General features: G+C 36.9%; 1 protein-coding gene across 1 annotated transcript; it reads left to right on the top strand.

Annotated features, from left to right (window-relative positions):
- On the top strand, window positions 1-15,771 carry LOC132064254 (protein MICRORCHIDIA 6-like). The gene is made up of 20 exons (XM_059457168.1): window positions 1-341; window positions 2,225-2,523; window positions 2,840-2,914; window positions 3,037-3,071; window positions 4,400-4,478; window positions 4,570-4,659; window positions 4,732-4,807; window positions 6,293-6,371; window positions 7,139-7,267; window positions 8,264-8,362; window positions 8,450-8,551; window positions 8,647-8,793; window positions 9,480-9,572; window positions 10,447-10,498; window positions 10,605-10,716; window positions 11,016-11,311; window positions 13,245-13,354; window positions 14,345-14,418; window positions 15,299-15,341; window positions 15,468-15,771. The coding sequence occupies exons 2-20, from the start codon at window positions 2,232-2,234 to the stop codon at window positions 15,576-15,578; spliced, it is 2,094 nt and encodes a 697-aa protein (XP_059313151.1). The 5' UTR covers window positions 1-341; window positions 2,225-2,231; the 3' UTR covers window positions 15,579-15,771.
- Window positions 15,772-16,039: the final 268 nt, after the last annotated feature.

Here is a 16,039-nt window from a genome sequence, read left to right as displayed (position 1 = left end):
TTTTGAAATTAGCTCCTAATTTCCCTCTCAATACTGTTTCTTGAATTCTTTCTCAAGAGATTTCCAATCTAACTTGTTAATTTAGATCTTTCATTCCATTAACACCCACCATATCTTTATTTGTTCTCATTGGCTGTTGTAATTGAGTGAACTAATCACTTGGGGGTGTTTTTATTTTTCACTTGTGTGGAGAGGAGAAAATAAACAAGGAAGTTGAATGGTGGAGAAAGAGTAAATCTTGAACACTTTTGTCTCCAAATAAAGGACTGTTCATGCTTTGAAAAGTTAAGTTTGCTATTTCTGAAGTCTGTTCCAGAAAGGGTTTGAATTCTTTGCATCAGGTTTGACTTATTTTTTACAAGTTTCATTTAGTTGTAGACTTGCACTTCTCTTATCTAATAATTGCATACAAAGAATTTAGGGTGAACTTTCTGTTGAAGATGATGCTTTTCATTTTTAAAATCTTTAAATTAGTTTTTCATTGAAAATATAGAGAATGGGAAAGAAGGAAATAAGAGAGAATCCGAGAAAGGAGATTGAGAGAGAAGAGGAGAGTTTCAGTCCCTTCCATGGTCCATTAAATCCTTAAAAAAATGAAATATAAAGTTGTAGAACTGAAGATTTTGCAAGGAACGAAGAGGCCGTCTTGTTACAAGAAGGGATAACAATTCTGGGATAAAATGTGGGATTAGTTTATCTCGTGTTTGGGAGTTTTCTATTCCGGTATAAGCAATTTTGGGATTTCTTATACCACAATTGTGGTGTTATTTTTTTTTGATTAAGCACCGGGTGTCCGAGTCTCTTTATACCACACTCTACAAATAAAAGTATATCCAATAAGTAGTCCGTCGTTATCTAGTCCTCGTATTATAATTTCGGTATAACTTGTTCATAAACCAAACGACTCCTGATAGTGTGAGCTGGCATCAACTTTACAAACTTCTTTTTGTTGATGAAGTAAGTTGTTGTATTTAAAAAGCTTCAAAAAGATACATGAATGATTACAACATCAACTACACAAACTTCCAACAAATATTGGAAATTTTAAAACTATGCAGCGGCTTGTAGATCTATGAGCATGTGGAGGGAAGTTGTCTTCGAAGAACTCTAATCTTTTCGAATCAATGTGAAGTAGTGAAGTAGTTGAAAATAAAACATGATGGAAGCAAAGATCTGTATAGGCAATACCAATTAGCTGGGACTAATCATCGTTGTTGTTCTTGCACTTACATTGGGCTCAAAATAGGGATAAGTTTATAGATTTAGAGAATCCTACTTTGTCTTAAAAGATGAGCAAACAAAGAAGACACCGGCACTGTAGGTTGGCAAAAGCTCCAAAAACAACTAATGAAGATTCAATGGGCTTTCCTTCTCCTAGATTCCTGCCCAACATTTCTGTTGGTGAAGCTGCTTTGGGTTTCGGATGCTACAAGGCCTGGGAATTATGTTCTGTTCGTCAACTGGTTGACAAACCTTGTGAAAGGTGGAAAGCAAAAAAATGCTATTGTCTATTGGGACATGTAAGCAGCAGAGCAAATAGAGCGCTGTGTGTGTGTATATATATATATATATATAGGTACTTTAAGAATAATAACTACATATACAAGCTACAATTATATTACACAAAAAGAATTGAAGGAAATTAATTAGGTGAAGCAATTATTATTTATTACTCTCTTCAAGATAAAGTCCATGGGCGATGAGGCCCGCCGATAGTGCCCTAGGTGTAGCTTGCTTAAGCAAGGCAAAACACAACATATTTAGCACCTAGTTACAAGATCTGATTAGTCTGACATTAGGGCCAAAATGCGTGATAGATGACGTATAATGTATTGTATGAAAATATGTTGTGAGAATGACCTCTGCGAGGCATTTGTAGTACTTTCTTTTTTCAGTTTGCCATACACCAAAAATGTAAATGACTGAAGTGAAGGGTTGATCTATTTATTATTTACCATCCAAACGCGAGTCAGAAGCATGCCTTGGTAAAAACTTACCCACATCGGAACTTATATAAAAAGGGTTGATCTATTTCTTGTTTCCAGATGTTTAGCACGGCTGCACCATTTCTACAGATGCAAGTTATCACTAGTCTTGACTCCAGTTTTACTGGCGTCCTGTTGCTTTCAGTCGTCATCAATCGTGTTCAACCCCCTAGTTCTCTATCTTGCATTTTAGCCTATTTATTTGTGTACTTACTTTCCCTTATTTAATTTCTTGTCAGTCCTGGGATGAGTTCTACAAATATGGTTGGCTTGTGTAGTAACAATCTTGGAGGTGGAGAGAGAAAGACTGTTAAATTGGAATCAGAATTGGTTGAAAGTTCGATACGACAAATGGAATACTGTGAAGATTCTACAGCCACTGAGCAGAGTGGCACCACTGTCTTGGATCAAGATCAGTCTCCGATAGATGATTCAAGTCTTTGTTCTACATCGCAAATATGTTCAGCACCCCTATCTCGCCAGTTCTGGAAAGCTGGAAATTATGAAGAGGGGCGTGCTACTAAGTCCACCCTTAAAAGTATTATGCTTTAAAGTACCGAATTTTTCCTTTTTTAATTTATTCTCAGTAAATCATCCCTTCTCAAAAGAAATTATTTTTAGCAAATGATCATTATGTTCAATTGGGTAAAAGACCACATGAAGATGATAGGTTACAACTAGCTGATTAATCATGCATAAACCATGCCTGCTAACTGAGTTGTTTTGAGTAGTTGGTCAATCTATTTCTTGATTTTGCTTACCCTTCAATATTGCCTTATAGCCTAATTCTTATCTGTAATTCAAGCATGTGTTTTGCATCTAAGATTTTTATCATCTTATTTGTGGCATTACAGAAGGCTCTAGTTTCCTGCACATTCACCCAAAGTTCCTTCACTCAAACGCCACTTCACATAAATGGGCATTTGGTGGTATGTGCAATTGCTGGTTGATTTTTCATTTCCATATTCTTGTGTGGTAGTAGGATTCCATGTATTGCAAATGCTATTACCGGAGTGTTAACTTAGTTATTATTGTTTTGTGGTGTCTAAAGCCTTGGCAGAGCTTCTTGACAATGCTGTTGATGAGGTAAGCCCCTTTTCAAGCTCATTCTTTTTTGTTTTACTTTTCTTTTGTAAATGTCTTTCACTTTTGGTGGGCTTGTATTAGAGGCACATGATATCATTGGTAGCTGAGAATTTCCAAACAGTAAAATGTATGGAGAGAAGGTTGTTCACTATGATTTCCTTATTCAAGAACAAAAAATCTGGGCGTGTTTGAATCTAGACACATATTCACTTGAAATTCTAACATGCTCCCTCAAACTCGAAGTGGGGAAAACAAGTTAGGTTTGCTTATTTTGAAAATATAGAAAATTGATGCCAAAATCTCTCCGGCATGTGCACATCACCAAAAAGAAAAGTGGTGCTGCAATTCTTTCTCCTCCTGAAAGTCGCTGGTATCTGCACATCTATTCTCAATCACCGGAAATAAATATGGTGTTGCAGTCACTATAACATCAACGTAACTTGAATTGGCAGAACAATGATAAGAAATTGGTCAATCAGAATTCATATAGCCGAGGTGCGTGGAAGCTGGCCGGACACCACGGTTATCAGAAAAAGAAAAAAAAGAATTCATATAGCCAGCCCTAACTTGTTTGGCATTGAGATGTCGTTGTTGTGTAGATGAGAGCATTGGTCACGTAAAAGTAGAGGCATCGGTTCCCAAAGAGATGAACCGTGCTTAACTATCCTAGAGAGAGGAGTGACGCTTGAACAGTGGTCCGAAAATAAGGGCACTAATTGCCGAAGAGAGGAGAGTCGCTAGGCACCACAAGGAAGCACAAAAGAAAAAATTAGCTCGGTGGGTAAGTTACCTGTTTAAAAAAAAAAAAAAAAAAAAAAAAAAAAAAAAGAAATTAGTTCGGTGGGGCATCACCCATTGACTGGTACCACCTGCTGGAAGCGGAAGTTATTTGAGTCTCTACCAAGATCGCAAAGGCTCCAATACCATGTGGAATAGAAAAACTTATTGTCTTAATTAACAATGTACAAGAGGTGCCTAATATAGAAGTCTTAGGTAATGTATAATATGGTAGGTTATCCCTATGCTAATAAAGTAAGTAAATGCTTAGCTGGCCTAAATAGTAAATTATAATGAGTAATACACTGGATGAGGCGCTATGTGACATATTCTTGGCCTCCGGATGTGTACTTCATGACATGGATATGTATATGTCCCGAAGTTTGCACTAAGAATCTAGTCTGTCTTGATGAATAGAGTTTATTCTGGGACCCTGATGGTAATGTGCCTTACAAGGTATCAACAATGTTGAGATGCTGTAACCCTTTTGTTGAAACCGTCATGCTAATATTTTCCTTTCTATGTTGCACCATTGTTTCTTCAACTGTTAGATACAAAATGGAGCCACCTTTGTTATTGTAGATAAAACCCCAAATCCAAGGAACGGAAGTTCAGCTTTATTGGTTCAAGGTATTTCATTTCTTTCTTGTTTGTGAATACTAACGGATACTGAGGAAATAGTTGAGTATGTGATTGTAAATCTTTCTAATCTTTGTTCCAGATGATGGCGGTGGAATGGACCCAGAAGCCATACGTCGTTGTATGAGCTTTGGGTTTTCGGATAAGAAGTCAGCTTCAACTATTGGACAGTGTATGCATGTTTATAATCATGGTGTCCTTTTCTGTGTCATGTCTTGTTAATTCCTAACTTTCAGCATTTTAGATGGAAATGGTTTTAAGACCAGTTCAATGAGACTTGGGGCAGATGTCATTGTCTTTAGCCGCTGCACAAAGAATAGGTACAGTAGTATTCTTGCACTTGCTGTTTTATCTTTTCCTTGATCTCCCTTTCTCTTTGAGTAGTTCATTTCATTTCTCACTGATAAAAACAAATAAGTCTTTTAGTAGTTCTAATGAGTCTTTTATGATTTCTTTGACTTGTATTTTGTGAGACTGGCTTAACTTGTCTGTGACTGAGACATAGTTTTATTTTGTGAGACTCATGGTGATAGCGGAAAAATAGGTGTGATAAAGCTGGTCCAAACAAGATAGTATGTAAATCTCCTCGTGTACATCGTTGTTTGTTGTATATATCTTGACATGCCAAACTTGAGAAAAATCTCCTATAGAAGTTGCTCCTCAGTGATAGGTATGTGTGCATGAGCAATGAAGATTTCTGGTGGAGTTCTAAGGTGAGTTACCTCTCCAAAACTGGATGGTTGAGGGGAAGAGAAACATTCCACGGATTAAGATTCGTTATACACACACACACACACACACACACATATATATATATATATATATATATGAACTTGAGTGATGGAGCTTGAGTAGAGCAAGCTCATTTCTTAAATTTCCAAAGTGGCTGTTATTGTAGAAAACAACTTGCCGTGTTTAAAATTTAATTATGTTGAAATCCACAGACTGAAACATGCTTTGCCAAAGTCCTTATGTCAACAATGTATATATTTTTGGACATTGTTAGCTCTGTATTTTTTGCTTTGGAGCGGAACACCATCTTACAGATGTTGCTCATATTGACAGGATCAATTCCTTTTTTCATGCATCCTCTAGATGATAATAAAATCTTCAATAAAAAATAAATAAAAGATTCTAGCCAAAGTCCTGCCCAGGAGACCATCACATGATCTTGCAGATCTATTAGTTATCCTTCCAGGTTGTCAATGTTGATCTTTGCTTTTACTAATTGGAGTATCGTAAGGAGAACTTTAGGTTTTTCTAAATATAATTTGAGCGGCTTGATTGCCACTTTGAGGAGCATGTGCAATTAAAGTTGAACAGAGAAATTTTCAATTTTTGACTTACTTGATTATACTTCTAGAGATTCACAATGAGATATCGAGCAAGCATTTCTGTGAACCTTGCAGTGACAATAATTTTGTGTCGGTACAAAAGCGAGCAACATTTCTTATCACATACTGCCTTCCTTGAACCTTTTTCCTTCAAGCTGAGTTGTCTACAGAATGATCTGCAATCTTTCTAATGCATATAGCTTCAGGGTATTTCCTTGAAATCCGTAGGCTTACCCCAACAACCCCTCTCCCCCCGAACAAAAAAGAAAAAGTAAAACACAATTTTAACTTGAAGACATGGATGCTTTTTTCCTTTTGTGATATCAATTTCTCACCCAGGCTACTGGTCTATGCTCAGGGTAACTTGAAGACATGGAAGCTTTTTTCCTTTTGTGATATCAATTTCTCACCCAGGCTACTGGTCTATGCTCAGGGTAACCCCTTCTGATTCCGTGTTGCTATTGTGACCAGGAAATTGACACAAAGCATTGGGCTTCTATCTCAGACATTTCTGACTCAAGTAGGACTTGACAGAATAGTGGTTCCTTTGGTGAGCCTTTTTTCCTTTTGCCGACTAAGCGTGCATCTGAGTCTAAATAGTCCTTAATAGCTCAAACCTTGATATGGTGGTTTCCCTATTACTTGTTTACCTTTTAACTACAATATCTTGTTCCTCTTTTACTAATATGATTCAAAAAATCAGATGATGTACCAGAGTCCTTCAATTTCATCTAAAATCAGATCGATATGTGCTTTTTCCCCATTTAAACAATATTGGCACTACTGTAGTTTTAATTTGTAAATTATTTAGCTTATATTTTAAATTGTACCTTTCCTCCATATTTGATTAGATGGTTTTATAATTTGCTTCTTGTGATATATTAGCGTCATCAGGTGTTTTATTAATTAATAGGACTTAGATGTGGACTTCTACCTTTGTTTGATGATCTCTTGTTTAAATATATTTGAGCTTTGTTTATGAGAAATCCTTATTTTGGGCTCTCCAAAATTTCTTATGCATGTCTTATTATTACATAACTCCTTCTGTTTCCCTGAAAGAAGAAGGAAAGAGGACAAAATAAGATACATTTGTACATGAGAGAGAGAGAGAGTGAGAGAGAGGACTACCTGCATTCTTCCATGTGGCCCATGTGATAATCCAAACATAGTTTTTAAAAAAAAATCAGTAATCCAAACATCAGTTACTGCCGGTTCCTTTCTCGCTTTTTCTTTTACTGGCGGTTACTTTCTCGCTTTTTCTTTCTCCTTCCAACCTTCATGCTCATTTTCCTTAAAGTCTTCGTTCTATTGATGCAGCTTGACTTTGAGTTCAGTGCAGCAGCTAGAAAATGGAATTCATTACATGGTGAAGAACATGTTAGGAATAACCTTTCGTTGTTGTTGCGCTGGTCTCCATTTGCAACAGAGGCAGAGCTTCTCAAGCAAGTAAGTTTTCACGGTCTTCAAGGTTGTTGCCTTCTTTCTGTCAGTTTCTTTGTACTTTTTATGATAGAACTTTATTTTTCCCTTTCCTTGGCTTTCTTCCTTTATGTGAGTTCTCCTCCTCACATCTTGGTGGATGAAAACCAAACAAAAGAAAGTGAAACAATTATAGATATAACTTCTTTTGTCATTCCTTAATTTGTTGTCAACCTACAAATCACTTTATGGTGATGATCTATATTAGTGTCACCTTCCAAATCCTCCTTGGGAGTATCAGTTAAATTCAGCTTTTAGTTGCCATAATTGGTAGTATACCTGAGCATTTAACTGTCCCTGCAAAATATTCCCGGAGATATAATGTTACCATTTAAAAATAAAAATAAAAAAATTCCCCGAGATATAAAGGCATTAACTTTTTTTTTGAAAAGGGTGAATTTTATGGAAGATACAGAGGTAGTGAGTCAAAAATTACAGATTGTGCAAGTCTGTGAGTGTCACATGGTCAATGGTTTAAGTTGATTTTGGCTGGTTTTTGTAGTTGAAATTGTTAAATTTTTTCCAAGTACTTGAAATTGTTTTTGGAGTAGTTAATTTTCATTTTCTAGCCGTGTTGTTTTTGTTATATCATGATTGTCCGTTTAGTCTACGATTAGTTTTGCTTGTATCATTTGAATTTTCCAGCATGCAGTGCTCCAATGTTGAGACTTAGCAGCAGGTTTTAGTGGCAGAAAGTTGTCAAACAACTTTAAATTCACGCGGTTTTTACATAATATACCTTCCAAAAAAATATCATGCGGTTCCGCGGACATTCAAATTTAGCCACCAAACCTTGACTAGCACCTTCTGAAGTTGTCAAACCAAATATAGCTCTCAGATTTGTGCCCTGGCAATTCCCTATTTTCCTATTAAAGCTTGCTGTATTGCATCACAATCCTGTGAGGCTATTCCTAACCTTTTTACCAATATCGACTTTGGCTCCCTCCCTTATGTAATTTGCAGTTTGATGACATTGGTGATCATGGCACAAAGGTGATTGTCTACAATTTGTGGTTTAATGATGAAGGCAGAATGGAGCTCGACTTTGAGACAGATTCTGAGGTTTGGTTTGACTATCTATATGGGATTTCGGATTTCTGATTGTGTCATTTATAACTTTATTTTTGTCTTCTTTTGCTATAACTGCAGGATATTCGCCTTTCGGGGGATGCAAACGATAAAGAGAAGAGTGGCTCTCGTATTAAACCAAGCGACCAGCATCTTGCGAACCGTCTTCGTTACTCACTCCGTGTAAGTTATCTTCCTAGTAGTTTCCACTCGATACTTAAATTTTTAAATCAGAGGATTACTGGTCATTATCTTCTTGGTGTTCCCATACTGAACAGGCATATTTATCAGTGCTGTACTTGCGGATCCCAGACAACTTCTGTATTCTATTACGTGGACGGGTTGTTGAATTCCATAACATTGCCAAGGATCTCAAGTACCCTGAATTTATCATGTATAAGCCTCAAACTGTTGGATTCAAAGAGGTATCTACCAGATTTTGCCTTTAATATGAGTGGTACTTTTTGTGCGACATATATTATAATATATTTACACACTCCATTCCTTTTCACGGGGCAAAAGTTGACTTTTTATGAGATTAAGAAGTTCTTTGTTTTGTATTTAATCTTGGTTGTAGTAGAAGTTCTTGGTATTGTCAGTGTTCTAAAAAGCAAAGCGGTAATTAACAATTAAAAAAAATAAAAACGCAAAGGGTAAAGTGATGCTAAGCGAAGGCTTATCACTTCTTGATTGAAGCCACGCGTTTCAGATTAGTGTGCACTTCAAAACAGTGCACATGATTCAAAAGAAAAGTGGTGGTTCTTTGAATCTCAAAAGAAAAGTGGTGGTTCCTATCTACGGCGGTTTACCTTTATTGATAGTTATAGAGAGAGTAGCTTGATCTGGGGTTTAAAGGTCGAGACATTTGAGGAAATTCTGGAGTTGTTCAAAATTTGAGTTGGTAATTGTGAAGTCTTATATTCTAAGTGCTCCATACTGTAGCATGTGTTTTTGCTTTTTCTCAAAGCTGTCTCCAAACTGGATCAGTTACATATAATGCTTGACCTTTGACCATTAAATTACTTTTGCTTCCCAAAAGTTAGCTAGTAACATTTTAAGCTCCAATGTTTCCAGAACTTCTCTAAATGGTCTCTTTATTTGGTGGTTGCAGGGTTCAGTCATTACTACTATTGGCTTCCTAAAGGAAGCTCCGGTGGTGAATGTTCATGGGTTCAATGTCTACCACAAAAATCGTTTAATACTGGTGACTAGCTTCTCATGTTGCTCTATATTTTTAAAAATTTGTGAATTTGAACTTCTGAGAAAAAATAGCTTTGTTTGTACTTATCTCTAAATCTTGTAAGTAAGCTGGATAAGAGTCAAATAATTCCTCATTTCGGAGAGCTGATGGACCTCCGTTGATCTAATCTATGTGGGAAATCACCACTAAACTTCATTTTTCTTGGCTTCCTGAATGGGTTCTATGGTCACTTTTTTAGTAGTGGTTCTTTTGATGGGAAACAAGAGCACCATCGGTCAACCTGAAGGTGAATATTTGGAGGTCAAGGGGATAAGTTAGCAGAAAGAGGTACAATTGTAGACTAAAAAGGGGCTTGACTCTCAGTTTGCAAGTTGTCTTATTGAAAATTAGGAAATGCAGGAAACCATTATGTGACGGAGAGTGGAAAGGGGGTAGGGGTAGAATATTGGTAGGGCTAGCATTAATTTTAGGAGAGTTGCGTGCTATTGAGAGTGGGAGGAGGTCAAAGAGTAAGAATATGAGCTCTAGAATTTTTTATTATGTGATCTAGAAATATTGTCAACATTGGGATGAGAAAGTAGGGAGAAAATACATTACAAATACACTTAGGGGTTGTTTGGTTCCATTACTAAGATGTTATAACAGCTGCATAAAACTGTAGACATATTCTACTCAAGAATTTCCACTTCTTTTCTTCCTCGGGTTTGTTCTTTACTTTACCTTCTCTATCCCATAAGAATTGCTTTTTGGGCTAGCAATGACCTATCTATAATTTTGATGGATTATTCTTGTACAAACTGATTCAGTTGATAGACATTCTTTACATACCTTTTCCTAACTCCTATAGTCCTACATCTTTTTTATCAATTCTTTGCAGCCGTTTTGGCATGTTGTAAGGTACTGTGATAGTAGAGGCAGAGGAGTTGTTGGTAAGAAGCCTCTGAACCACTTTACATTATCACTGTTACTTATGCTTGTCATCTTTTCCCTTAACCCGGCTAGAGAGGTTATTTGATGATTTCCTTCCCCTTCCAGGTGTTCTAGAAGCAAACTTTATTCAGCCAACTCATAATAAGCAGGACTTCGAGAAAACCCCTCTTTTTCAAAAGCTTGAAGCACGTCTAAAGGAGATGACATGGGAATACTGGTAAACAATTACTTGAAATTAAGAATAGGCCAGTGAATTGTTTCTGTATTGATGGAGGTAACTTGCAAGCCTTGGCGGATCAGATTTTTAGCTTATCTGCATGGATTTAAGCAGCTTTTATTTGCAAGTATCAAGGAATAGAAAAGATGCCTTTGGCCTGTATAGTCATTAATGTCTTGTTTGCCAGTAAAGATGTGGTTTTTCTATGTTTTCGTGGGATTAGATGGGAAAGGCAGATCTAAGTTCTTCATAATTAGCTACTTATATATATTCCTCACTTAATGCTCATCCTTTGACAGGGATTATCACTGCGGGCTCCTTGGTTACTTTCCAAAGAAATTTAAACCTCAGGAACCGATTACTCCTCAGGCTTCATCTGAATCTGGACAACAACATGGCACATTTAAACATCAGGCTTCATCTGAAGCTAGACAACAACACGGCACATATAAACCTCAGGCTTCATCTGAAACTAGACAACAACATGGCACATACAAACCTGTTGTCTTGGGTAATAACTCCCCCAGTGCTGTTGGTTCAAACATTACAGTACGGGGAACTGTAACACCAGTATTCCAAAATAACTCTAAACCAGGTAATGTGTTGATGAGAGAGCTACGCCTCACCTCTATAATGGGCATTTCTCTCTTAAATTTTGCGTTCGATCACTTAAGCTACCTTTGGAAGTTATCCTAGATCTGTTGTGCTTGGTATTTCATGGTTGAGAGGATTTTTAACGGCCTTGAAAATCAGGAAGGAGCTTTTCTTTTTCCTGTATAGGCAGTCTAGCTTGTTTTATTGAGGCCTCTCTTTCGAGCTATGTGATCAAACTTTCTTGCTTCTATTATACCTACTCTGATAGGGCATGACCTGGCTACTACAATGGAATGTTTGTTGGGTTTGGTCAAAGCGATAGTGTTTTGGATATTGCCAAATGTTTATAACTTACCATCGTTAGTAGATTTCACTGAAGACGAAGATATTGGACTGCGTTAATAGACTCATGAAAAACCACATTCTTTTTAATTTTGAACATTGGATTACACTAAGTAATTGCGAACATCATGTGCGAATGACCTTAATTTTCATGCTTAATGACCATATCCTCGCACTCAGATTTTGTGGTCTCCTTTTATGTACTGTTGAGAGCTCATGTTGATCCATCTTAGTAGAATGAAAAGAAAGAATTTCGAAGAGAAGAAAATTCCAATCATCTCCTTCACCTTAATTCCTACTTGAGTTGTCCATCTCCCCTGAGCCGAATCAGTATCTTCTGCGCAGCTAGGTATTTTGGATGTCCACTCGCCAGAGCTCCATACCATGCAATGTCTTTCTCTTGTTATTGGTGATGTTCAGGCCAATTTACGCATGTCATGATTAGGTAGGGAGAGATGGAAGAGGGAACGAGAGCGTGGAGAGAAGATTATTTCGAAGATCAAACAGTGTTGCTAAAAGGAGTTCTAGAGACATGGAGGACCTTCTTTCTCTAGATTATTTTTATAACTTGCCATCACAGAATAGGTTCTCTTAAAAAAACACAACTATTTCCAACTCTCAAGATAGGTGTATTTGGGATTTGAGTCATCAGGGACCTTTCTGGAAAATCCTTCTCTCAAGCAGTACGATCACAAAGTCTTGGGCTCTGACCCTCTGCCCTCATTTGGGAGGGGCGTGATAAAAAGCAGACATCTTGATTTGGTTCCTTGTTCATGAAAGACTAACTACTGCCATTCTAATACATTTTAATTACTTCACCAAAAAAAAAAAAAAAGGCTAACTACTACTGCAGACCTTAGAATCTCATAAATCCTGATTGTAAGAAGATTAATTCACATGTTATATAACTTGTATATATAGTTACGTTGCTTCTGTTTAGTGTTAGGGTTTTAGGCCTAACAATGATGGAAGGATCCTGTGGTGAATGCCGAACATGCATTTTCTGGGGTTCATTACCACTGAACATATCTGTGCCATATAAGTTGGCTCTGTTGGAATATTGGTGCTTGTGACTGTATATTCTCTGCCTGTGCCCTCCAATTCTTCATGACAACTCAGTGAAGGTTCCAACATATGGTGGTTGAAGAGTTCCTCAATTCACTAACTGTCATACCCCAACTACGGCTTGTAAATTCAGGGTCCCTGACTTCATTTGTCGACTATCTTTCATACCCCAGCTGTGGCTTCAAATTTCTATGCTTTGGCTTCATTTCCTGCCATTGAGTATCATAATGCCTTTATTAGCAATCAAAGTGAGATGATTGCATGTGCAGTGGGTTTCCTTTTTCATTGTCATTTCTGTAGGTTGTCAATAATTTAATTACACTATGAAGTCAGTCAGTCACTAGTTATGATGCAGTGGTGGTTCCCCGCAAAACTCATGCAATTTTGTATAGTTACCTGCTTGGATATATGAATGACCATCTTTACTTTTTGACATTAGATGAATCACCATCTTTTACATTTTGAAATTAGGATACTGTGTATAAACTTTTTCAACTGTTGACAATATTGCTTACTTTGAACCTCAGGAGCTTCAAAAAGGAAAGCAGTTGATCGTCCAATAGAACATGAAAACTTGAAACGGACAGCTGGACTAGTAGCTGATTTAACTGGTGGTGGCCGAAGTCAAGAAATTCTGGTATGTATTTTTTTGTATGCTCTCGTTCCACTAGTATTGATTTATATAGTTGCATCCATAAAAAGCATGGCATCAGTATTGCTGGGTATGTTGAAACCAGAAGGACTTTTGGATTTGGCTTCTGAAATTGTTCAGGCATATTACCAAATCCCTGTTTTTCCGTCAGACCTAGTCTTTGCTTTTGAAAATTGATTGCGTGTTGAATGTGCATTATAGCTTGAAAGAAGGGATAAATCTACTTAGCATATCAATTGCAGGTTATCTATAGAACAGCATGTTAAGTTTAAGAAGTAGCTTACAAGCTGTCAATGACCTTGTTAAACTAGGACTATGAATTCCAATAAAGAGGGACTATGAGTAAAGATGTTATTTGTAATTTCTTTTTATGAACGATTGAGTTCCTTTATCTTTATTCTTTATTATTATTTTGACATGCCAAAAGCTGCATACTGCCAAAAGCCACCAAGGCTTTGATCTAGTGGTGAAAGCGCAGTGTGTCATGTGCATGTCATAGGTTTGAGACTTATTGCAGGCAATAGCCTGGTATTTAAGTCAAGAAGAACAGAGGGACAAAACACATTATTCACCAAGTTTCAAACTGTGCCCAATTGGCCCTTGGGAATTTTTCGGTTAAAAAAGTAACCCACAATACTACCAGAAGAAAATACCTTGGTACTTTTGTGTTTAGAAGAGGATTTCCCCGCGGGTGGATTGCTTATTGTGTGTTTTAATGTTTTCAACTACTTTCCCCTTTGTACTAACAGAACCTAAGTGGTCTTGAATTCTGTAAAAAATAAATTACAGGTTAATATGGATTTTCTCCTCGATCTTTTTGTCAAGATCTTATTATGGACCTTAATTGCTCATCTTGCAATTCTTGCCTATAAGTAACTTTGCCTGCAGAACTAAGATTGATAACAAAGATGAGATGTAGTGAACCAGGCATTTATAATGAATGTATTCTCTATCTCTGTCTTTTGACCATTGTAGACTCTCACTTCAAGTGGCTTACAAGATCAAGAGATTGCCCCCCTTATTCAAGAGAATGAAAAGCTCCGCGCACAGTAAGTGTATACTTCATTAATGAGTCTGTCATCTTCTCATAATGCAATTTCCAAATTATGCTTTGATCTTTTTAATAGAAAGAAATGCAAGGATGAAAAACACGTTATGTAGTCTGACAACTTAACTTTTCTTTTCTCCTCTTTCTCTTTCTTGTGAGGAGGGAGGGGGTAGTGCGTTTACGTAGAAATTGAAATATATTTATCTAGAGCGATAATACATAAATTTCCCTTTCAATTTCGGGTGAACTATGTACTACATAAACTTTGCGGGCGACCTATAACATTCATAACATTCTAATACGTGGCATAAGCACATTTTAGCTTCTCATCAAGTGCGTAAGCACAAAGGCCAAGCAAAAACCACTGTCCCAAGAGACCCATTTTCCGTTAAAAGCAGAGATCATGTTCTCGGTAAAGGTGATAGATTTAAGGATTGGTTTTCAAGTTTTTGGAACATTGGAGTGTGGAGAAGATGACAATTATAGTAAAAATCAATGTCGAAGGTGACCAGAAGGAGGCGAAGATGAAAAAGAAGTGAAAAAAGAGAGTAAGAAATCACATTTTGAATTAAAAAAGGTAAGATGAAAAAACAAGGGTAGGGCATGAGGTGCATTGTCCCATTTAAATATGGGTTTTGGTCTCTCAGGTGGTAAAAATTCTACTTCCGACAAGTTTAGGGAGGGTAATAGGATCTCTCAAAGTTGAAGTGTGTAGTTGAAATACGTAACATGTTGAAGGGGGTATTTATGTATTGTCCCATAGGAATATACAAAATACAATTACTATCAAATCAAATACACACACATGCGCACACGTGTGTTTGCAGCGCAATGGTTTATCCCTAAAGTATATCTGTGTGACTACTTTATTCTTGACCCAGGTGCTCGGAATGTGAGAAAAGAGAGGAGGAACTCCATTCAAAGGTGTGATTAAATAACCTTTGCCTTCGTATCGTTGTTGCATGTCAAGTATTCAATCGTACCTGATTGAAGCAGTACCTGATTTTAAAATGAAAATCATCATATGTTTTATTTATGTGGTTGTTGCAGGTTAATAAACTTCGGAAGGAGCTAAAAGAAGCACAACGCACCTATGCGCACTTGCTAGTGGAATCAAGATTATTAGACAAAGTCAAGCCAGAAGACGATGTAGTTCTTTAAGGAAGTGCCATCCTTGTACTTTAGTAGTTTTTTGCAAATGAATTTTAACCTTAGCTGCTGTTGATAACATCTGGTTCCTTTGTCCCCTTGTGGCGGAATTGTACCACTGGTTCTGCTTTCTTCTTTCTTTTATGGACCAGAATGGAAAGGCGGAACCAAAATTTTCATAGATTAGTATTTGCCCCATTAATAACCATTAACTTTTATTATTGTAAACTTGAAACTCATTTTACAGAGTTAATGCAAAGGAAGATGGGTTTAACTTGTGGACTAGAATATGTTCACTTTATCAATTAATAGGAAATAATGGTGTCATTTTACCAGCATTACCGAGTTAACTAGTCAGAGAAACATTGATCTACAACTGGACTCGATAAGTTCATTGGCTAGAGGAAACTGCTTATTACTCAATCTATTCACATTGTGTTATTCAAAGGGCAGAGATTAGAAATGGATAGTGA

The sequence above is a fragment of the Lycium ferocissimum genome, chromosome 7 (assembly GCF_029784015.1).
Source record: "Lycium ferocissimum isolate CSIRO_LF1 chromosome 7, AGI_CSIRO_Lferr_CH_V1, whole genome shotgun sequence".
NCBI classification, from domain to species: Eukaryota; Viridiplantae; Streptophyta; class Magnoliopsida; order Solanales; family Solanaceae; genus Lycium; species Lycium ferocissimum.
Note: the sequence above shows the minus strand (reverse complement) of the source record. Positions and strands in the feature narration are given on the sequence as shown.

Excerpts from the sequence above, each read along its gene's own strand:
- LOC132064254 (XM_059457168.1), top strand. The coding sequence starts at position 2,232 with ATGAGTTCTACAAATATGGTTGGCTTGTGTAGTAACAATCTTGGAGGT. Across the intron at positions 4,660-4,731 it reads AGCTTCAACTATTGGACAGT|ATGGAAATGGTTTTAAGACC; the intron begins GTATGCATGTTT and ends TCAGCATTTTAG. Across the intron at positions 13,355-14,344 it reads GCCGAAGTCAAGAAATTCTG|ACTCTCACTTCAAGTGGCTT; the intron begins GTATGTATTTTT and ends TGACCATTGTAG.